Here is a 25,514-nt window from a genome sequence, read left to right as displayed (position 1 = left end):
AGGGTCAGACCCTCAGATGTGCGAGGATTCTCCAACGATAGACATGTACGTGTGCTGATCTTTGTAATTATAAATTGTGAATACATGTGACTAATATTATTTTCTTTTTTATTTTGTGCATGTTACAAGTTATAAATAAATATAAACAAACAACACTAACTCGATAACATTAAATCTAAATACCAAAACGATTAATTTACTGTGTTTTTGTTATTTATTACTCCTGTTTTTAGGTATTCGGCCGAATAGTAACCGAATATTCGTTACATCACTAAATTAAAAATGCTTAAAGAGTTGGGGGAGGAAATGGATTTACTTCGTGTATTTTCAAATAAATGGATAGAAAAAGGAAGTCAGATTTTAAATTAATTAAATTCGCAGAATTTGATAATATATAAGTAAAATGTACTTGTTTAATTTAATTTTTTTTAAATTACCACAGGTTTTTTTATGTATAGATAACCCCCGTATAGCATGTATTCACTCTAACACGGTTTGAGAATTGGGTAAAATCCTCGTACAACATGAAATGTACAGTAATAAAAACGATTAAAAGCGAACTTTATCTAATTAGAAATTAGGGAAATCCCCGTACAACAGTTCAATAAATGTGATAAAGCTTTTAAGTGCGAAAGATATCTCATTTGACATTTTTCATTCGAGTGCGTACTGTACGTACTATCAGATTTTCCTGTATAATTTTCGTGAACTTAAATTTACATACTTAAGTATGTAAATTTTCTTTTCTCGCCTTCTGTCGATACACGTGGTCCTTCTCGAAACTTGTTTCATGTTACCAGATCTCGACGCTTCTGCTTTTATGTTGCCAGATGTTTTTCCCTTATTCCATACTTGCTTTATTCTTCATAAGTGCTTAGCACCATATAAGGAAATTTATAAAGATCTTTTAACTAAAAGCAAGCAATCTAAAATAACATATTTTTTTTGCAAAAGGTAGAGCATGGATCTGAAGATAATGCAGAGAAATGCTCAGAGGAAAAGGATATCTTGCCAAAAAGAAAATGCCCTCATTTAATAGTACTTAGTGATGACAAAGGGAACATTGTTTAATTTATATTAATATGCATTAATGAAGATATTTATCTTAATTATGAAAATATAATAGCATGTTTTTTTAATTTTTGGAACATAACCTTTCTTTTTCGTACTAGTTCTTTGTTTCGTATAACACGACAATTTTTTGGAACATAACTCCCGTGTTATACGGGAGTTACCTGTATAACCTAATTTTAAACGCGCATTACGACCGCTAGAGGGTACTTTCATTTTATGCTTTCGCTATCAACAATTATCGTCTGCACTATGGCCGAGTATGTTGTAAGTATTTATCGTCTTTTAAGTAATGTTTTCTAAGAGGGAAATTAACGTTTCCTTTCCTTTTATTTAATCGACGTTTAATTCCCACGAATAATTTAAAGTTTAAATTGTTCGTGGGATGATGTTATAAGCGGAAGTAGGATTAAAAGGAGGGGGGCTAATCATCGACCTTGACATTTGCATCAATTTAGGAAAAGGAAAAGCCAGGATTTATAAATATGCGAAATATATAAATTTTTATTAGATTAAGAGAGATGTTTTGAAGATAATTAGGACATTTTTTCATTTTTTTCTCTTTAAATTGGGTCGGGTTAAAAATTAGATCAAAGATTTGTGTTTATATTGCGTAGATTGGGTCAAATTTTTTTCCCTCAAAACCTGATTTTGAAATATATTGACTTAAAGTGAAAGTCATGCACAGATATTTAATATTTCTTCATAATTAAAAGAAAATATTTAAATTAATTTCATTCAAGTTTAAGGTATTTTGAAAGAAAAACATTAAAACAATAGTAATAATTGTATTTTCTTTTATTAATTTAAATTAACAATTGTTTCAAATTCAAATAAACAACAACAGAGTAAAACTCAATGTAGAACTGAAAGTGGCTAATTTTCATATTTCTCTAATTATTGGTACAGGTTAATTTTAATTTAGTGTCTGCTGAGAATTATGAAATAACTTTTATAAGAAGTTTGTGTTTTTTATTATGGCATGTCGATGTTGTCTGTATCTCAAAAAGAAACCAATGGTTTGTTGTTAAAAACATGGAAAGCATTGTTAACAGGAGTCATTTAGTGGTTCGGGGTGTTATTAATAAGTGTAAAATATGGACAAGCTGTGGAAAATGAAGTCCCAGAAAGAACTTCAATTCTCATGATGAATGGTGGATTCTGCAAGTAAAGACAATCCTAAGATTAGTATCCCAAAGCTTGCATTGAGTGTCAAAAAACATTTGAAAAAGAAAGACAACCTAGAAACAATTAAAGAAAAATAATTTCAATAGAATGGATTGCTAGGAAAAAGTTAGCAATACAAATAGACAAAAGTGGTTAAAGTTTGTTCATGAACATATTTTAAAGAACTTTGGAATTGAAAAATGTCATTTTTGTTGGATTATTTTGATGTTTGAGTGTCTTTACATATTCATCCAGTTACTTGTTCTATACATGTTTAACTTGTTTGGATCTAACAGAAAAACAATGATGTGGAGAAAGGCAAAAAAAAATGAAACCTGTTCACAATCTTCTGACCAACCAGTGGTCAAGAGGATAAAGTACTGAACACTAGTAGTTGGTCGTGGGTTTGTGCCTCACCAACAGGCTGTCCTCATGGAGTTTTTTGGAGACTTTCTTCTCAGGTCCTATACCTAAATAGAGCCCACTTTACCATAAAAATCCTTCTCATGAGGCATCTTCCCTCAAGTTGTGTTGCCATATATCCAGGGTGGCCAAGCTCCTTGATAGTCCGAGCCATTTTTCAAAATTTGAAATTTTTCGTGAGCTGCAATTAAATACGTATTAAAAAGGTATGCAAAAAATTCCAGATTACAAATTATATCCGTAGCAAGAATGATACAAATTGTTTCCTCCAGAGCACAATGTCAACTGTCCGTTGCAATGACAGTTTACAAATTCAAAATCGGTCTGGAGTCGGTCGATAACGGACGATTACGCCACTGTTTGTTCGTTCGTGCAGTTTTCGATGAGTGATATCATTCTTAACTTGGACAGAAATGAAATTTGTTACAACGTTGCACTTAGTCTTTCATATTTGTTGTTAGCAATTTAAAAGACATTTTGAAACACATACGGAACGATAATAATTTTTAAAAATATAATAACACAAAAATGAAAAGGAAACTCGGGTACATTTATCGAGAGCCACAAAAAATCCTTCAAAAAGCCACATGTGGCTAGCGAGCCGCAGGTTGGCCACCCCTGCCATATATGAACAACCAACACAACTTGCTGTGAAAAGTAGTGGTGAGAATGTAAAAGTATGGAATTGCATGTTAACAGTAAGAATGAGATCTTTAATTGATGGTTGGATGGATCTTAAAATATATATAAACATATTAAAAAAAATTTAAAGCCCTGTGTAGCAAAGCTTGAATTTTGAACAATTTCAGTTATAGTCGAGATAATGATCCTGAGCAAAGCTTGTTAGATCCATACCAGATAGACTGAAAGCTGTTTATAGAGAGTAAAAGGCACTACAAAATATGATATGAAACTTTCATCATTTATTATTCAAACAAATTTAGTTTTAATTTCTTTAATTTCGCATCAAATCTTAGTAAAATGAGAATTTTTTTCTAATAATTAATAGAAAGACAAGTTATTTATTCTTTTACAGCACAAAAGTTGCCAGTCATTTTAAAATTGTTAAATAAACAGATTTACTTTATTTATATATTTTTTGTGTGTAAAACTTTTTAAAAATCTGGTGTATAACTTTCACTTTAAGTCACAGTATATAGTTTATAAAATTCAAATTTTGATCCTTCAATAAATGAACATTTGTAGATGATTGAATTTACTTAGAATTTTTTGCTAATTTTTTTTTACTGTAGTTAATTATATGACATTATTGCAGAGATGTAGAAATTTGACTGTTGGTCACTTGCATCACAAATAATTTGTGTAGACAGGACATAATTACTTATGCATAAAAAACAATAGCTATCCCCAAGATCACTAGCAACATATTATTGTGCAACGAGCTGCCATGTTGGTAAGGCGGTGCCTTGTATGTCTTATGCAAATCAGTAATATGAATGACAATCTCAATAAAAACAAACAGCAGAACAAGTATTAAATTTTATTCTTTTTTCCTCATGGTTGTTTGTGTAGTGTAGTATTTGAGTTTGATGTGTCTGTTTTCTGTTTCATCCAGTGGGCAACTGCTTTGTGACTTTTTACGTTTGCTTTTAAACTTTTATGGGGCCAGCAGTTGGAGCTGGCAGAGAGTGAAAGGTGGAAGGACATTGCTGCAAATTGTAATTTCATTTCTCCATTTACCATTGGTATTATTTAGGGTTTCTCAAACGGGATTCCGGGATCCCGGTTGTTTTTTTAACCCGGGAAATATCCCGGGAAAGTTTTCTTATCCCGGGAAATCCCGCAAATTTCTTAAAAATTCACTTTTTTTTTTATTTTGTGTTAAGGTTGAGGAATTTTGCAAATAGAAAGCATAATTAACTCATAAACTGTCAGAATACATTTGTATTTATCAATTTTAAACCTACTTATTAGTTTCTTAAATTTTTGCTCATTATAGCATGTCACAAATGGTCAATAATCAATACATAGCTTATTTGTGTCATGACTCTCAAAATTCTTTACTTGTTGGAACCTGTAATATCTGGAATAATTGTGCTTATGCTGTCTTAATTTTTAACCATGCCCAATAGCTTCGATAACGCGTAACACCATGTTGTGCGATGTCTGTAAGTACGAAGTTTTTCTTCATAAACCTGATGATCAAAGACAAACTAACTGACGAATTATTGGGCTATAAGCTTGATGTTTNGTGTATTGTTCTAAAACATCTAACACTAAAACTAGAAATTTTTATATTTGTAGTCAAATAAATTAATTTTAATATTACATAATCTCATGTTCAGAAGTTCTACTTATTCTCATGTAATAAATGCTGTCCAGGATATATATATATGAACATTAATATAGGCTAATTTAAAGCAGCATGTGAAAAATGCATAATTGAATTGAATTATAAATTTTTTAAAATCTTGACAATGACAATCTTGACATTTACAGATTACCACTAATTTTCCAGCATCTGATGGTCTAACACTTTTAATCTTGTAGGAGTGCACTTTTGTAATTCTATCAACTCCCAGACTGATTCATTGAATGGAATGGGATTGTATATAACATACATTCATTTGGATTGTCTACATTACAACTGTAGGTGATCCGTCTATATTCTCATTTTTATCTCATTTTGTTATACACTGAAACTTTTCTTAGGCAACCATTCAAAAATATGTGGAAAAATGACCATCTTGGGAGGTGAGCATCAGATTGTTTTTGAACTTCATGTAGTAAGTCAATAATAGTTTGTTGACAAATTCACTAATTAAAGCTTTGTTTAGCAAGATTCATATGAGCATCTTTTAAAGCACTCTGGTTCAGCAGAAGCACTACACATCTCTCGTCAATAACTTTACTTACCTCAATCATTTTCATGTAGTGGATTAGTTTCCGGAAAAAAATCTGTTCCTAGTTGTCCATTTTGTTACAACATTTCAATTTCCACATCTTCATTGATTGACTTTGGCAGCAGTACAAGTTCACTCAGACTCAGAGCTGGCCTGTTCATATAGGCGAACTAGTTAATGGCCTAGGGCGCTTGAATTGTACTATTGATTATAAATTGAATGATTTATATATATCAAAACAGATCTTACATATTATTTAGTACATATGTTGGCTATTTCTAATCTTACCAAAAATGGTTAAATGCCCTTAAGGTATTGAAAAATTGCAGGGAAACCTGTTGCAATTGACTTGACTGAAATGTAACTTGATATATTGATTAATCAGTTGATTAATTCATTGCTTTTTTGTACATATCTGTTTTGGTCTTTTAATTTTGTAAACAAATGAGACTATATTTGTGATAATTTTTTAAAATATATTTATATAATAAACTATGCATCAAATAGTTTACATTTATGATACTGATCAAAGGTTTTAATACCAACTTTTTCAAAATAGTCATCATAGATAGATATTAAAATTTGAATGTGTGATCTAATATTCTTATATGAAATTTTTGTGATAATTTATATATTCTTGCTACAAGGATAAAGTATAAATTTTCATGTAATTAAAATACAACTTCCTTCTATTTTTTCCCTCTATCATATAATTTTATTTTGTCTAGCTATGCTCAAAATGGAATAGATGTTATAAACTTATAATGCTCCATGATGGCCACATATAACATTTGTTAGTATAAATTGAAGTAATAAATTATCACATGATAAAAATTACTGTGGTAATCTACTGTAAGTTAAGTTAAAATGATTGTTGTTAGTTATTTTTGGATGAATTCAAGGAAACTTGATTTAAAATTATTTATCTATGGAATAAAAATTACCTAGCTGAAGTGGTCTTTCAGTTTTCCTCTCATTTTTTTTTCTTTATAGTCAAGTGTTGTAATTTTTTTCTTTCATTTTATCTTCATGTTCTATATCTTTCAGTTTCTTAATTGTGTAACCTATTAAATAACCTATAACTCCATAAATAAAGACATCAAAGCATTATTTTTTCTTGTATAACCTATATAAAGTATTGTCATTTTTTGTGATTGGATAGTCTATCCACTATTTTACTAATTAGTCACAATGGTTCTTCTGTATCTAACCATTGTGACAAATTAGTAAAAAAAGTGGATAGAATAGTCAATCACTAAATATGATAATGGATTCTACTAGATATGAAGCAAACAATAATTTTAAGAATTGTTTTAGTAAAATTTAAAGACAAATCTATGTAAAAATCAATCTCTATTTGTTTTTACACACTAAGAACAACACAACGATAGTGTTGACCTTACATTGTAGTGTGTTGAATTATCTAGAAAGGAAGTATTCTGTTTAAAAGTTTTTGAGATGGAAATTACTCTTTTGGAAAATTCTACTACATTTTGCCATTAGTTGAAAATATAAAAAAGTTTCACATTTTATTCATGATTAATAATGTAACCAGAACTTCATAATGTTTATATTTCTCTTTAAACAAAAACTTCTTGTAAAACAACAAAATAGTGATAAAAATGTTCATTATTTTGTAGTAATAAAACTAAAAATTTTTAAGATAGTTTAATGCTTCAAGTTGGATAGTCATTTTTTATTCATTTTATCATAGTGTTCATTACCACTGAATGTTAGAAGAAAATAGCATTTTCAAAAATTATCTGGTGTGATGAAAATGGAATATTGTTACAATCAAAAATTAGTTTAAGGTTCAAAATTGTGTGTTTCAGTTCTGATTCTTAAAATACAATCAAACCTGTCTATAATGGAATCTGTATATAGTGAAAACCTATCATTAATGGAAAATTTCTTGGTCCCTTGAATTTTTTGCAAAAAGTAATATAAATTACCCTGTATATAGCAGAACCTGTCCAATGAGGAAATGGAAAAATCAGTACCTGATTTAACACAAATTTAATAAGTTTACAAGCCTAGGATGTATAAATCAAAGTCAAAAAATACACATACCCAATACAGAATAGCGAAAAGATTACTATATTACAGTAATTTTATTGGGATTAGAACAAAGTTTTGCATATTTTTATTAACAGCTGTTTTTACTTAATATAAATACTTAACATTTTGTGATGTAATTATAAGTTGTGAAATTTAACAGATTATTCTGGATGTGATTTTATTCTTTGTTTTCAAGCTTATTTTAAACTTTTTTACATTATATTTCGTTTGAATAAAATCAAGTCAAAATTGTCTGCAGATAAAATGCATGTTGGGCATATTATGCATGCTTTTTAAGTTTCAGTAACCCATACACTATACAGTAAAAAATACTTGTACCGTGTATGGGGAAGATGCTTCTAAACTCTGAATGTGTCAAATATGGTTTTCAAAGTTTCATTCTGGAAATTTTGAACTAAAGAATTCAAAACATAAAGGGCCCAAAAGCTGTTGAAGAGAAATTGAGGGAAGAAATTGTTAAAGATTGCCAAATAACAACTTGTGAATTTATAACAAATCTTAGTGAATCACAGACATGTATTGTTGAAATATTACATTCACTTGAAATGATTGTAAAACATGCTGATGATTGTGTTCTGCGCACAGTTTTTTTTTCCACTTATGAAAAAACGAACTGAATTGAGTATAATTTTGTCTGACGAAGGTAGACAGTTGTAAAGTTTTATCTTATTTTTAAATCAGTTTCTCATTTTTATCTTGGAAAACTTTTTATGGATAAATGAAAAAATTAAAGTTAAAATAAAAAATATTTGTTATTAACCAAAAATTTGTTCTAGCATGTGGTGATTATTTAGTTGAGTGTTGAGGTACTTCTGTATTTGATTAATGTGATTTTGATATATGTGGTAATATCGAGAAATTTATTAACCACATTAATCAAGAGATATCTGTAGTAGGTAATCGTATATAGTGAAAACCTGTCTACTACAGAAGAGTTTTCAGTTCCTTGGGGTTCCATATAGACAGGTTTGACTGTATTTTACTAAAGTAGTAGAATTGATACTGATTCATTTAGCTTTCAAGAAATTTAAATTCATTTAATATTTAAAGTAATTTTCATATCTTAATAATTAGTGTGATTTTTTTAGAATATAGTCAAACCTTAATTATACATTTCTTGGATGTATGTTTTTTGCAATTATATATTATGTTTAATGCAATTATAAGTAAATATTTTTTGTATACTTTCCCATTATAAAACACTTTAATTATATATTCTTTATCTATACAATTTCATACATGTGTGTCATATTTTTCAGTTACCTAAGCACATTTTTCTCATTTATGCATTATTCACTTTGAAATGAAAAAATTTAAAGTGATTACTAAAAAAAACAAAAAAGCGAATTATGTATTTACTTCAGCTTAGTCTACATTGATAGTAAGGTTAACATAACGGTTGAAGGCAAAATATGTACAGATTAGCATTAAAAATACTCAGATAGCAAGGTAAAATAAAAGGAATTTATTCATATTTTTCAATCTAGTAAATGTAGGCATATAATATAAAGTTTCAGTTTATACTTCCTTTGGGTCACAGAATGCAATTTTGAATATAAGAAAACTATTTTACCACTTAGACAACAAGTACTGTACTATCAAATTAAAAAAAAACCATTATGAATATGCACGTTCTCTAAGCAACAGTGTCATTACATTTGCTTATACCAGGGGTCGGCAACCTGCGGCTCGCGAGCCACATGCGGCTCTTTGGATGTGAAGCTGCGGCTCTTTAGTTCCATACGCAAATATTTATTTTATCAAAAAAAAAAACATTTAAAAATCGTTCTGAATCGATTAACGAGGATTAGGCACCGATTCTATCTCTCAGCCACTTGTACTCTCTTTTCACCGTACCCCTCCGACACGCGTCGTCGCTGTCGTCAGTCCGTCGGAAGCTCTCGAATGACGCCGTCGTCGGATGTTTCTATTATCTAATTTGTGGTGAAAAACACTACTTATATATGAATAAATAGATTAGTTTTTTATCAAAAAACTTTATTTATGCGAGTACTATTTACTGTTGGCAATAAAAAATTTTGTGACTCTTTAAAAACTTTGAAATTTTGTAAATTGTAATTTTGGCTCTTCCGACTCAAAAGGTTGCCGACCTCTCTCTGGCTTATACCAGTGGTTCTCAACCTTTTTTGTTCATATACCATATTAGCCCATTAGTTGTTTCTCAAATACCCCTTATACTTTTGTATATAAATTTTATAATTACTGCGTTAGATGTATATAACTGAGCATCATAAAAAAATTCTAACTAACTATAACTAAAAGTGAATTACTTATTTTATGTAAATAATAATAAATTTAATCAGGTACATACACTTATTTATTATTATTTGATAAGTATATTACTGTATATAAAATCACAGAAGTCATTTCAATACATGCATAAATTACATTTCCTAAAAATAAATAATTATAATTAACAATAAAGAAAATTTAAATTATTCTACAATAATTTCTAACAAAATTTAATGGAATATTTGTTGTGATAAATCTTCTGCAATTTTTTCAAAATTTGGTTCCCACATTGTTAAATAGAGATTATAATTGTGTACTGACCTTGAAATTAATGGCTGTGAATTTATAATGTGCAGAACAATACATGAATCTTTCAATTTTTGTAACAAACATAATGTCTAAATTTGTTAAATATCAAGTAATGCGCGCATGCAGTGACACGCATTACATGGTGGGAGTACGATCCAGGCCTCATTATTCCTAATACCAGTGGTCCAGTAACAACATGAAAAGCCCCAATCTTCTCAAGCAATAATTATAGAATAGAAAAAAAATTTTTTTTTCTATTCTAAAATTAATGCTCGGTTAGACCGTAATTTTACTAGACTACAGGTTCACTCAGTACTAACGGCACAAATAGACAGACAAATCAAGTGAATAAACAAGTTGTTTAGACTGTTAAAAGGGAAATTGGTGTTCACACTGGGATATTTTAAAGCAAGTTTTTGTCATTTCTTGTTTCTTGTGTTAATAATTTATAGCAAATTGATTAACATATGCCATTTTATAATAAAAGTTAGATGTACCCTTTCGATTTATGTTTGTACCCCCAGTTGAGAACCAATGGCTTATACAATATTGCCACATTGTCAACAATGCAATAATAATTAACAAAACTTTAGCACCTTTTATCAAATTTAAATCTAAGTGGTTATGATTTAATAAATGAGTTAGAATGTATTGCATAGAGTGGCTGTGATCATAGTTACAGCACTCTTAGTGGCAATGATTGGTATTATCAACCATCATTTTTAAGTCAAAACATTGAAGTCTGTACCATGTGTTGGGCAGAATTTTAGCTTAGAATCTATTTTTCTCATTTAAATCTAGATTTTGTTTGCCCCTAGATCTGAGATTTAGACAATTAGATAAGTGATATAAATCTACATTGTTTCATCTTGCATTTAGCATCTGATTTTGAAAAAATTATGATTTAATAACTTACATTTACTGTTATTTAGACTTATAAAAAATGTCATAAACATTCAGTTAAATATTTTATCATCATCAATATGATGAATGTTGAGATGAGTAAAATAATTTTCAATCTTAAAATATTTTTCTGTTATACAGCTTTACTGTTTTAATAATGTGTTAAGATTTGGAAGGACTCAAAATTTATAGCAATAAAAGTAACAAATAAAAAGGAACTGAAACTACTTGGTAAAGAAACCAAAAAACCAATTTCACTTTAGTTGATTGTAGTTAGCTGAAGTTGGCAGAACAGTAAGCTGACAATGTTCCTAATAAATTCTTATTTTTGGTTTCCTTAACAAGTAATTTGAGTTTTCTTTTATTTAAATATGGTATTAAATTTTGTTCTTTTACAAGACAAAAGTAACAAACGTATGTAATTATAAAATTTGAGTCATTTATATTTAATTTATGATGTGTTGTTAATTTATTTTCATTTTGTTTTATGAATTCTTTTACATTCAGCAGTTTTTTCTCCTTCTGAATAACATCAAAATGAATTTGGTTTATTATTATAATCATCATTACAGTTTGATTCTGAATTAAACTTCAATTATGAGTTTAATATCCTCTACCAGTGGTAAGGTACATTGCTTGTTTTTTACAGATTGTTTCTCTAAATTCACCTAGATATTGGTTAATAATAATAATAATTTTAATTTTAAGTGTATTGTTCTAAAACATCTAACACTAAAACTAGAAATTTTTATATTTGTAGTCAAATAAATTAATTTTAATATTACATAATCTCATGTTCAGAAGTTCTACTTATTCTCATGTAATAAATGCTGTCCAGGATATATATATATGAACATTAATATAGGCTAATTTAAAGCAGCATGTGAAAAATGCATAATTGAATTGAATTATAAATTTTTTAAAATCTTGACAATGACAATCTTGACATTTACAGATTACCACTAATTTTCCAGCATCTGATGGTCTAACACTTTTAATCTTGTAGGAGTGCACTTTTGTAATTCTATCAACTCCCAGACTGATTCATTGAATGGAATGGGATTGTATATAACATACATTCATTTGGATTGTCTACATTACAACTGTAGGTGATCCGTCTATATTCTCATTTTTATCTCATTTTGTTATACACTGAAACTTTTCTTAGGCAACCATTCAAAAATATGTGGAAAAATGACCATCTTGGGAGGTGAGCATCAGATTGTTTTTGAACTTCATGTAGTAAGTCAATAATAGTTTGTTGACAAATTCACTAATTAAAGCTTTGTTTAGCAAGATTCATATGAGCATCTTTTAAAGCACTCTGGTTCAGCAGAAGCACTACACATCTCTCGTCAATAACTTTACTTACCTCAATCATTTTCATGTAGTGGATTAGTTTCCGGAAAAAAATCTGTTCCTAGTTGTCCATTTTGTTACAACATTTCAATTTCCACATCTTCATTGATTGACTTTGGCAGCAGTACAAGTTCACTCAGACTCAGAGCTGGCCTGTTCATATAGGCGAACTAGTTAATGGCCTAGGGCGCTTGAATTTGGGAGGTGGCATGGCAAAAGTATATGCATAAATTACAATAAATAATGAAAAAATAAATGTTTTTGATCACAATCCTTTCTCACGTGTTGACCCGTGAATCGCCATTTTGAAAGTAGTGCCGTAGTCTCACAATCGTGATATTGTGTGCTGCATATTGAATAAAAATTAGACACTCCATTTTACATTGGTGTTTTATATTGTTGCAAATTTTTTTAAATGGGGCAACATTAAAGTCGTTTGCTTGGGCCGGCAGTGCTCAGATTCCAGGGTTTGTTGCATTGTTGGAATCTATAGTTGCATCCAATGAATCATTTGGAGCAAAACCACTGATGGTGGTGATGCACTCTATTATTATTTCTGAAGTAACTTCCCAGATAGTAACCTCTGAAGTAACCTTTAAATCAGCCTAAATCATCAATGACGGTGTCAGGTTTTGCTAGCATAGATATTAAAAAAAATTCTTATAAACAATGATTAACAATTTTTTGAAATATGCAATAAAAAATCCTATTTATCTGTATTAAAATCTGATTTTCTACTATTGATGCTCATGCATGAATGTCACTTTATCTATCTCGTCAACAAATGAGTGAAACATTATCTTTGAATATTGGATTTTAAATGCATGCATGACACCTTTGTTTAGCATATAAACACCTGCTATAAACACAAATGCTATATTTGCTGAGAATTTCCATTTTGAAATTCTTCTCAGCTTCCAGTATGACTGGTTACAGATTTCACTTCTTGCATATAGAAAAGAATGTTTTTACTATAGCTTTGGCTTCTTATGCCTCCATATCCCCTAGTTTAAATAGATATAAAGGCAGGTAGATTGCTACGTCATCCTGTAACATATTGGAATTAAAATATCTGAAGCAAATGGAAATTTACGTATTCTCCAAAGCTGCTAAGTATATAAACACTAAGAATGCCACTAACAATAGCATTTTCAATGTGTAGAAGTCTGTATTTAAGATTCTCTAACAGAAGCTTGCTATATCAAGGTTTACGACACACTGTATTGTTGAATATTTATTTTTATCCTTTGTTGTTCTCCCTTTTGGTTTTATTTATATAATTATGTCATAATGCACATATATTTGTACTTAAATTAGTTTTTATAAATTCCTGTATCATTGTTTTTTTTTCAACATTTATACTTTTTAAAAATTCAAAATAAAAATATTTTAATGTTTTACATTTCAAATTTATATACATTGTTTATTTTGCCTGTGTTCTCTAGGCAGTTAGAGTATTTGATTTACTGCAGCTTGAGGAAGACTCTTCAATAAGAGTGAAAATGTTTGCAATAAATAAAGTTTGCTGGAATTCATGGTTGTTTTGATCACACTAGGGTGGTTGTTGGTCAAGTTAAGAAGTGATCTGTTTAAAGAGGATCAAATTGCATTGGTAATATATGCCAAAGAAAAAAAAAACCTGTTCTCAAGAAAACTGGTTGCGTTGGGATGTGATTGTCTTCAGAAGTTTTGCTGTATTTAATTTTAGCTATGGCATCATCAGATTACAATAGAAAAAGAATTTAAAAACTATTCATTGTTTGAATTAGATGATGGTGAAACACAGAAAAAACATTTAACCATGTTTAAAATAGTCAGATTTCCAAATATTTTAGTTGCTTTTATTCTTGATTGATTCTACATATTTAGCTTTTAAGAAAGATGCAGGTGTCTGTGGTAATGAGCATACACATTATTCATTATTTAATATATGTTTAAGTTTCTAGCAGTCTGTAGTTTTATAAAGATATGGAAGGCTTGAAATTAGTCATTCAGGATAAGATATTATTTGAGGCTCTGGACAGGTACAAACCCTCACTGAAATTTGCATTAAAATAAAAATAAAAATAAAAATAGATGCTAGAAATAAGTTTTTGTATGAAAACGTGACATGAACTTTTAAACAATAGGATGCAAGTTCTAAGATCGACCATTTCCAGTTGGGACTGATTTTGATCTCTCCTGCAATCTAAGTTGAGATCTTGTTGCACATAGTAACAAGAGATCAACCACTTAGAAAGTGAGAATGAGGAAAAGTGACCAATCGGAATGGGCAATCAAGGATGGTGATTAATAAAAATCTGGAATTTCAAGGACATGACTGCTTATTCCTCCAAAAGTTCCAATTGTTGTGTGTGTCTTGTGCCCATCTTTGTTTCACATCTTCTGATCGATATCTTCCCATCACTGGAAGTTGACCACATTGTCCTGGAGATGTCAAGGAAACTGCCATTCACGAACCAGGGATTATCTTGGAAAGGAGGGCAATGCCAACTTAAAACTTTCAAGATCATAGAAATCTTGTAAGCTCATTTCATGTCAAATGGTTTCTTGTAACTGTAGAGTCTGTCTCGGTGACCATTGCATCTACATATGACTCTTTTAGCAACCCCTCAACCCTCTTGACATTTCCCCCATTGGCAAACTCACAATTATTTTGTGACCTCATTTGTCCAGAAAAACTGGTAATCCAGCAAGGCTCTGGAACTATGAATACTGGAAAATCAGTGGCCATAAAAAGGAACAAATTTTCAAGTAATAAATTCCTCCTCTAATTTGCATTTTTATATCAAATTATAAGTTTTTGTCAATAATTAACATAATTGTCTTCATATGACACCTAGCCTGCACCTGCTTTCATTAAAACATAAATAATCCACTGGTTATATGCAACAAACTACAGTACTAGTTTCATTTATCATAATACAATTCTAAATTTTTAAAATGTTTTAATGTTTTATGTGAGTTTGATGAGATCTTTGTCAAATTCATTTAAGATTATCAAGACCATGCTGCATGTTTGTGAACACAATTGAATTTTCATTGTTTGTTTTCATAATCCTAATCAATTGCATGAAACTATTTTAGAAACTATTGTAAATATTTATATTTGAATTATAATTAAAAACTGATCTTTTATATGTTAATAAATATTTAATTTATAAATTATTATGACAATAACCATAATATTGTTAATATATGTAATTTAAAAAAATTTATTTCAGACATTTTCCATTCTTGTGGGGGCTGCAGTGGTGGTAGTTACAGCAGTGATTATAAAATATATGTTAGGATGGAAACATTCTTCTCCAAAATTATTAGAAGATCCAGATAAAAAGTATTCTATTAAACTTATTGAAAAAGAGGTAATTTTTTTATTATGTATTATCTCAGTAAACTAAAAATTTAATCTTGTAGAATATTAGTTTGTAAAATAATATGAACTTTAACAAAATAGTTCTTATAACAAAACTGTTTTGATAAATAAAAATGAATGTATACTTACTCATTCACTTGAACGTTTTTTCTTAAATCAATGTGTAATTATTCACTCCAATTAATAGGAAAATTTTTTGGCATATCAAACCCCTAATGTTTTCATATGCAAATTTATTTTATTTATTATCAAAAGCTTTATTAAGTCTAGGATTACCATCCTCACAAAACAAGTTCTCACAAAATAAACAATAAAAATAGAAAAAATTACAAATAAACAAAAACACATAATAAGTATGAAAAATTTTGTTTTGATTTCTTTGGTCATATCAATTAGCCTTAATATTTTGAAATGATTACTTTTAGAATATTTGATTTTGCTAATAAACAGAATTACTCTCAAAGTATTCATCAAAATCTTTTCTAGACTGATATTTACATTTGATGTATTTAATGAATTTGTAGAATAATTAGTAATGACAAAATCTTAATTCTGTTTCATTTGTAATAATATATTCACTGTTTTTTTATTAATTTTTTTAATGATAAATAATAGTCTTATTATTCAATGCTTGGTTTTGTCTTAATAAATATTTTATGAAATTGAATGTGCATTCATTATTTTTATATTAACACTGTTGTTGCCTGATGCTGTTATCAGATCTGTGGTAAATTAGTATTGATATAAATATAACATAGTTGCAACAACAGAATCAAATCTAATTTGATATTATAAAGTTTTTATAATGAAAAACTAGAAATAAGGAATGTATTAGGGAAAACAAGAAAGCATCTATAATTTTCTTAAAATTTTTTTAAAATATTGAATTAATTAGAGTTTCAAACAAACTACCAATATCTGAATTAATAGTTTCAAATATAATTTAGTTGAATTTCTGAGAGTGGAGACTACAGAATGAAGTATCAAATGAATTTCTTAAAAATAAATATTTTTTGCAATCATATAAATCTATAAGAGAACCAAGACAAATGTATAGGTAAAATGAAAATTTTTCCAAAATGCATGTTGAACAACTTATGCATGTAGATTTTGTTGAAATTTAATTGTTTGGATCATTTAGAATATAGAATTTTCAGTTGAAAAAGTTTAAATCTAATATTAGTTCTCCCTTCAAATTATTAACTCTTAAATATTTTTATATTAAAAAAAATCAAAGTATTATGGTTATTTCTGATGCAAATCATCTCTAAAGGACTTTCACTTCATCAAAATTATATAAATTTAATGCGAATAAAATAATAAAACTGTTGAAAACTTTATTTTGAATAACATCTTCACTTTATAAGACCAGACTTATTATAATCCTAGTGTATTTAATTAACAGTATGACATCACATGCATGCACATGCCTTAGAATGCTGACTGCACATGATCCAGCATCATGTTATTCAAAATAAACTTTTAAAGTTTATTGGAATCTTCACTTTTATTGGAACCTTACAATAGGAACAATTATTTTCTTTTGAGATAAAAAANATCATTATTTATATAAATAAAAAATTATCTCCATAATGCATTATTCATAATAAATCTAATCTGAAAACTATTATTTAATATCAAAATATGATGGAATAAGCTAAATTCTTAATTTAGCTTATTCCATCATATTTTGATATTAAATAATAGTTTTCAGATTAGATTTATTATGAATAATGCATTATGGAGATAATTTTTTATTTATATAAATAATGATCCTGGATTATTATTTAGTTTTAAAGTTTTAATTATGTTACTTGCATTTCATAATTATTTTGTGTAGTACACTGTGCTAAAGAAATGAAATTTCAACCAAATTAAGATGCAATTTGAATTTTCTATTCATTAAACTAAGACTTGTATGTGGTCACTAAAAATTTTTTTCAAAATTATTCTAGTTATTCTAAAATAATATAATTTATTACAAAAGATTTTGTTATTCAAACAGTGAAACAGTGTAATCTTAAATTGTAATGATAAAAATGTTTATTTTTCCAATGTTCTGTTTGGTTTGTAGCAGAATTTATTTTTTAATTAATTTACAATTCAATGAAACTTACATTCATTTTAAAATAAATTCATTAAGTATAAGCAGTAAGAATAATTTATTCATAAACTTAGTCAATACCAGTCTTGGGCAAAAATTCAAAACAGTCAAAATATCTAATTATTTCCAAACCATCCCAAGATTGACACTTACTTTACATAAGGTAGAATATACTACTGATTATACTGACTAGAGAGAGAGAGTAGGTGATCAGAATTTTAATAACCTTCATCAAAACAAGAAAATAACATATTTTAACAGCAATACATTAGCAAAAATTGATCAAAAGTTCTGAAACAAGTGTTCCAGATACTCCAATTTATTTAATATTTGATGGGACCATCTTTATTCTGTAATACTGCTTTGAGGTGATCTTGCATTAGGTCTACAGCTTGTGCTAAAGGTCTTATTGTCTGGATTGCCACAGTTTCCAAATTAGAGTCTCCAGGTAAAGTTTAGTTATACTACTAACTATGCCCATGAATTTGATGAGTCAACAACCATAAAGATTCTCAATGGTATTGAAGTCTGAACTTCTAGCAAGCCATGGCAAAACAGTAACATTATTGGCTTGAAATTAGTTCTCTGTGGATTTGGATGAGCATATTGAGACATTATCTTGCTGGAAAATCCAGTCTTCTCTAGCAACAATGTCTTCAGTTGACAGCCAGTATTCTTTAACCATGTTTGTTTTCCATAGAAGACAATCCCAACAGTTCCTGTAGAGCAAAAGGCTGCCCAAACCATGAGATTGTAACTACCTTGTTGTCTTCTGGAAAACAGAACAGTCTTTCCTCTCAGACCATCTGGAACATCAAGATTCCATTTCTTTTCATCATAGAAGACAACCTAATTCCAATCAGCAGTGGTTCAGCTAATGTGATTCACATCAAATATTTCTCTTCATTGTTTGTGCTTTTGGGTGAGTGGTGGCTTGGACAGAATTTTTTGCCCCTGTCATGTTTACATTCTTTTGTAAGGCTCTTTGAATTGCTCTTAAAGAACCATTCTAGTTACAATTCCTAAATTTGCCATGACTGCTTTCTCTTTCAAATTGGTCTTTTTGTTGTTCTTTGGTCATCTTCAGATGTTTTTGAGTCTGCAGGTCTTGACTTACCATAAATTTCAGGAGTCCTCAGAAATTGACAAACAGTGGATGCAGATGCTCTTACAAAGCTGGAGAGGTTTTGGACTTCAATTAGGATGTGCCTAATGTAAAACAAAAATCTGTGCTCTTTCAGCATCTGATGATTCCTTTCCATGTCCCATAATAATGATACATGTTACTTGAACTTGTCCAAGAAAATCATTTCTACTGCTGTATTACATAAATATTTTTCCAGATGGTCAAACAGTTTAGAAATAACTACTTAAGCAACAACTGATCAATTAACACAATAATTAGCAACAACTGGTCAAAAAGTTTAGAAATAATAGCTTCCACAAAGCTATTATTTCTAAACTTTTTGACCAGTTGTTGCTAATGTATTCCTATTGATATGTTAGTTTCTGTTTTGATGAAGACTATTAAAAGTCTGATAACCTTCAATTCTTCTAATTAATAGTATCTTCCATCTTATGTACAGTACAATAGGTATCAACAAGCCATTTTATTGTGACATTTTGTCACAGTTATGGGCTGCAATTTTTAATCATATTTTAAATTAAATAAATTTAAAATATATGCTATCCACCTCAAATTAGTAGTGGCTTGCCCCTGTACATCATAGTTTTCCTTTAGCAATAGAGTTGTGCTGGTCATCTATCTTATACCTTTCGGGAAAAAATTTTTGAATTGAAATAACATGACTTCCAGTTTGCATGTAGTTAATCAGAGCCTCCTGTCCTTGAGGTTTCCATATCTGGTCTTGTCTTTCATCCATCTAACTCTGTTCTTGCAATTAAGGAAAAATGGATGGACAGTGACAATGGGAATTTTACATGGGGTCTACAGTTGGTCTACAATTTTTTAAAATTGCAGCTCAATAATTTGGATGGTTTGAGAATAGTTTAAAGGTTTTAAAACAATCAAAATGTGTCTGGAATTGCATAATACAATATTAAAGAAAATTTGATTTTTATTTAAATTAGTTTTATAAAAATTTAAACTCAATTTATAATTTTATATTTATATATAACAAAAAACTCAATTTTTAAAATTAGAAATGAATTATATGGGATGTCCCATCAAGACTGCATAAACTCTACAGAGTGAGAATCTTCACGTGAAGTATAAATTGACCCAAGAACCATACCTCTACAACACAGTTTTTGAGAAAAAAATGCAAAAGAAACAGTATGACATCACATCCAGTGCACATAAAATAAGCTTTATTGGAAACATGAACATCAGTACTTACATATAACTATAAAGGAAGATACTCAAAATGACCACTGCATATATCGAGGCATGCATGCACATGCCTTAGAATGCTGACTGCACATGATCCAACATCATGTTGTCCACAAAAGTTAATACTGCCTCGTAGTCTGAAGATAAGCAACCAAGATCATGTGCAATTGTATGGTGTGCACATGCATGCCATGATATATGCAGTGATCATTTTGAGCATTTTCCTATGTAAGTATAATGTCATATGCAAGTACTAATGTTCATATTGCCAATAAAGCTTATTTTCTGTGCACTGGATGTGATGTCATACTGTTTCTATTGCATTTTTATCAAACTATGGGTCATAAAGGTATGGTTTTTGAATTATTTGGTATGTATTCAGAGTGATTCTCACTCTGAACACATACCTCACTCTGCAGAATTTTGCAGTCTTGACGGGACATCCTGTATATTTACAAAAAAAAACATAGTTAATTAGAACTAATAAACCAGATTTATAATCCTAGCGTATTTAATTAACTCTTTCCAAAATGTATTTTGGTCTCACTAGCCCTTTGTAATTGGATAACATACAAAAAACAATCTTTGATGACTATTGTCAACTTTACACCTTAGAAGTCCAACAATATACCTTAGAAGTACAATAATTATACATTATTAAGGTATATTGTAATGTTGTATGTAAGGTATATTGTAATACAGTGGGTGATCGGTTAACGAACAAATCGGATAACGAACACTTTCGCGAAAGACTTTTATGTTCTGACAACAAACACATGATCGGATAACATACGAACACAAGAAGCAACGTAAAATAATGAATACTGATTGGTCTTCTCTTGTCTTCAGGCAACAATTTGAAACTTTTCGGAGCGTGGGAGACGTTGACATCGATGCTCAACCCAGTATATACTAATCAGATAGTATTCCTCTGAACTTTGAAACTCTCCCTTGTAATTCCAATTTTTTATTTTTCTGACAGAAACAATTCTTTTATAGTATTCATGAGACTGTCAGGTGAGCACTTGTTAAGTTTTGTGTCAGTTTTTATTTTCAAAAGGTGAGAGTATAATAGCAAAGGTAGAGAGTGGGCAGATGTCTGATGTTGCTGGGCAGTATGGCTTGAACAGGTCTACAGTAGGCCACAGTTCAATCTTATCTAAGAAAGATACTGTATAATCAAGAAGACTCAAGTAGCTAAAGGAGAAACAAAAATCACATCTGAGAAATAAAGAACATGAAGAGCTCATAATGGAACCTGAAACAGACCTGATGACAGAAGAATGCCAAGAACTCTTAAATGAAGAACACAAAGAAACTCAGCAAGATATGTTTTCTTCTGAAAAAGAGGATTAATGCCAATATCTGCTATTAAACATTTTTTTGAAGAAGTGGGAGGATGTCAGAATGACAATCTTAAAATGGTATCCAAACTAGGTTGAGGTTAATAGGCTTGGGGATCTCTACAATTACAATGCTATTAATTACTTCTGAAAAATCCTGAAGAAGAGAGAAAAGCAATTGACATTAGACTGATTCTTTATTTTTGGGGATCTCCAGAACGAATTAATCAAATTTCCATAAAAACGTATGGTAAATCGATAATCAGTTAACAAACAATTTGGATAGCAAACAAGTCTTGGAATGAATTATGTTCATTAACTGATCACCCACTGTATTGGCAATAGTCATGATAAACTCTGTAAGTTATCCAATTGAAAAAGACCAGTAAGGCCAAAATGCATTTTGGAAAGAGTTAATTAAATACACTTATAAGTCTGGTTCATTAGTTCTGATTAACTATGTTTTTTTTTGTAAATTAATAATACAGTAGCTTTTTAATATATAAATTATATATTATTAAATAAAATATAATAATTAGGAAATCAGCCATGACACAAGAAGATTTCGATTTGCTCTCCCAACATCGGAACACATTCTGGGTTTGCCAGTAGGTATGTTTAAACTTTGCAAAAAATTTATTATTAAAATTCAATTCATAGAAAGTTGATATGACAATATTTTAATTGAAAGATACTTAAATATTTTTAGGTCAACACATCTACATAAGTGCTCGAGTAAATGGACAACTAGTTGTTCGACCATATACTCCAGTGTCAAGTGATGATTGTAAAGGTTACATGGATTTAGTAATTAAGGTAAAATATTACTAATAATTACTCAGACTCAGGTGGATCTAATTCTTTGGGGCGTAGGGCTTATTGAAATCCAATGGGACCCCATTTTTTGTTAATGTAAATAATACTATAAATATCATTATTATTATATTATTAATATTAATTATTTTTTACTATACAATAAGTACTCACTGTTAATGAAAAAGTATTAAAAATTTATGATAATTCAATTTTTGTGGGTCCTTGGTTTAAGCCCTATTAGTCCCTATGTAGATCTGCCCCTGCTCAGACTTACATAGTGTGGAATTTACAAGTTTCTTACTAGTGAAATTACCTAAATTTCAGTTTCTAAGACTGTAAATGAAGATTTATTTTTTTTTAGAAAAGCTACATACATTTTATAAATATATAATATTTTAAGTAGTTATTTTAATATAATAATAGTAATAAATTTTTAATAAGGTATATTTCAAAAATGTACATCCTAAATATCCAGAAGGAGGGAAAATGTCCCAATATCTCAACAATATGGAAATTGGCGATAGCATAGATATCAGAGGTCCAAATGGAAATCTTATTTATAATGGAGCAGGTAACTAACTACATTACATTTACATAATAAACATAATTATTAATAATAATTTAATAATATCCACATCTTTCAGGAGAATTTTCAATTCGACCAGATAAGAAGTCTCCATCTTCAATTTATAAAGTGAAGAAAGTGGGAATGATTGCTGGAGGAACAGGTATGTATTCAAATTTTAATTACTATGCTTTAATGGCATATAAGAAACACTCCCATTTCGGCATATCAGTAAAGACAATAATTACAAACTATGTAATTTGAATTAATTGATCCTAAAAGTCAAAAAGTATTCTAATGGGTAAAATCTTTTGAATAAAAAGCCTGACACTAGCTCCTGAATGTGGCTGAAAATGTTTGCTTCTCATTTATATCGGAAGTGCTGGAAATGTGCAGAAAGGTCAGCGATAGGCTATTTTCATTGAGAATTCTTGGATACCTTCAGCCATAACTTCTTTCACACTTCATTCATGCAGTTATCAGTGAATTCATGCCGATATTGCCTATGGCATCCATGATGTTATGTTTTTTCCAAAATTGCACCAAACAAACATAGATTTAAGAAAAGCACAGCGCTATGATGAGTTGCCTCTCTTTGCTGATTGGTTCATGTTTGGGAATAATTGTATTACGAATTTACAAATCAATGAAATGCTGAAATAATTTGAATTGGTGAAAATTTTTAGCTTTTTTTTTAGGCTTAGAGCAGACCTCATTATATCGAATCAGTGTTAAGTGGAGTCTTACTGTGTATAGAAAATGTGTCTTATATTCAAGTAAATATAGAATATGTTTAGGCATATGCATTATAGAAGAATCAAGTTTGATATGAAACTTGAAAATCTTTTAAAACTATTAATATTATCATCTCTTCTGATTGAATCAAAAGTAGTTTATCACAATAAAAGGAAAAATTTGATGTTAAATACGGATCATAGGAAATATTACAAGTCAATTATTGTAAAACAAATAAAAATGTTAAAATTATGTTTGTCTACTTAAACGAAATTTTTATTATTTTTTTTTTATTAAATTTTGAAATCATGATGATAATTTACATTAAAGAAAGGTTGGTTGTAATTTTTAATTAATGTAAATTTATTTAGGAATTACACCAATGCTGCAGATTGTGCGTCAAGTATTTAAAGAACCAGAAGATCAAACAATTCTTTATTTGCTGTTTGCTAATCAGGTAATTTTTTTTTATTGAATATTTGCATTTACTTGGTATCTGCACAAGTATAGATAACATATTGATTGATTTTCTTGAATTATCAGACAGAAGGTGATATATTGCTGAGATCAGAGTTGGAAGAATTAGCAGCCACTCACTCTGACCGTTTTAAACTTTGGTATACTGTAGATAGGCCAACAGATGGTTTGTTTTACATTAAAAGTTGACTAATTTTCTTTTCCATGTAAAAATTACATTGTATCTAAATTATTTTTATGGTGTCTTACAGGATGGAAGTACAGCAGTGGTTTCGTAAATGCAGATATGATTTCTCAACACTTACCGAAACCTGCAGACGACACACTGATTTTGATGTGTGGACCACCTCCAATGATCAATTTTGCCTGTATTCCAAATCTGGATAAACTAGGCTACAATCCAAAACTTAGATTTTCTTTTTAGATGTTTTGATAAAGTAGATTTTCATTTTTCATTTTATAAAAAGTAATAAAATAAAATTTAGAATTATTTTTATTCCAAATTTTTCTATATTATTTTAGCCAAATATGGAGACATGAAAAAAATTTTGTATTAGAAATAAATCATAAAGTAGTAAGTTGCTGACACTGTTGGCTTGCAAATTAACTGATATCTGGTATACAGGGAGATCATAATTAAGGAATAGGTGTTTAGAGCTCTAAAAAAAAAACTATTGATACTATGTTGAGTATGGAGTTTCAATTTTTTGGGGAAAAATTTTACTTTAAAATTCATCTGGCAGGAGGAAAATTTTGCACTTTTCAAAACAAAAATTCATTTTTCTAAACTCCCAGTAGTCAAGACTTATAGATCCATAAATAATTAAGTAAGTAATGGTGACCACTTTGCCTGATCATGTGTCAAAAAATAGGGAAAAATGTTTTGCCATTCTTTTTACCCTTTATGTATATTTTCTAATTTTAAGTGTACAGTATAAGGGAACAGCAGTGCCAAGTTTTACAAGTAAAATCTTTCCCAAAAATCAAAACTGTTAACTTATGACAGTGTGTGTATTTGGTTAATCTGTCCAATGGTTTCTTTTACAGAGTGCTTTGAATACCTCTATTCTTAATTACTGTATGTTCCTGTAGATACAAAGTTTTTCAAAATGATTATTTGGTGTTTAGTGAATTACATAGTAATTGTAATAAACTCATCAAACTAGTGTTTATGCTCCAATGTATTCAGAAACTGCCTTCTCTACATATTGTAATGCATTAGACAATAGTTTGTTTACACCTGTCAAAAGGCAATTCGTTTTTCACTGCAACTAGCCATTGTTTTGTGAAAAAAAATTTGTGTTCTGGAATTTCATG

At 29.3% G+C, this 25,514-nt stretch overlaps 1 protein-coding gene across 3 annotated transcripts; it reads left to right on the top strand.

Annotated features, from left to right (window-relative positions):
• The first annotated feature begins 1,186 nt into the window (after positions 1-1,186).
• On the top strand, positions 1,187-24,649 carry LOC111618436 (NADH-cytochrome b5 reductase 3-like). 3 transcript variants are annotated; one of them, XM_023359983.1, is made up of 10 exons: positions 1,227-1,338; positions 11,577-11,696; positions 15,653-15,793; positions 22,144-22,216; positions 22,314-22,420; positions 22,862-22,991; positions 23,065-23,148; positions 24,092-24,177; positions 24,264-24,363; positions 24,449-24,649. In XM_023359983.1, the coding sequence occupies exons 2-10, from the start codon at positions 11,667-11,669 to the stop codon at positions 24,619-24,621; spliced, it is 924 nt and encodes a 307-aa protein (XP_023215751.1). In that variant the 5' UTR covers positions 1,227-1,338; positions 11,577-11,666; the 3' UTR covers positions 24,622-24,649. The 3 variants fall into 3 exon arrangements, with proteins under 3 accessions (XP_023215750.1, XP_023215751.1, XP_023215752.1); XM_023359984.1 differs by having other exon boundaries at positions 1,284-1,338; positions 11,580-11,696; XM_023359982.1 differs by lacking the exon at positions 11,577-11,696 and having other exon boundaries at positions 1,187-1,338.
• The last annotated feature ends 865 nt before the right edge of the window (positions 24,650-25,514 follow it).

Source organism: Centruroides sculpturatus, unplaced genomic scaffold (genome assembly GCF_000671375.1).
Source record: "Centruroides sculpturatus isolate CEXI.00-Female unplaced genomic scaffold, Cexi_2.0 scaffold10, whole genome shotgun sequence".
Lineage (NCBI taxonomy): Eukaryota > Metazoa > Arthropoda > Arachnida > Scorpiones > Buthidae > Centruroides > Centruroides sculpturatus.
The sequence above is the reverse complement of the archived record's forward strand: the minus strand, read 5'-3'. Positions and strand labels throughout refer to the sequence as shown.

Coding starts and splice junctions, on each gene's coding strand:
- LOC111618436 (XM_023359982.1), top strand. CDS start 1,291: ATGCTTTCGCTATCAACAATTATCGTCTGCACTATGGCCGAGTATGTT. Junction 23,149..24,091: donor AATGATTGCTGGAGGAACAG/GTATGTATTCAA, acceptor AAATTTATTTAG/GAATTACACCAATGCTGCAG. Junction 24,178..24,263: donor ATTTGCTGTTTGCTAATCAG/GTAATTTTTTTT, acceptor TTGAATTATCAG/ACAGAAGGTGATATATTGCT.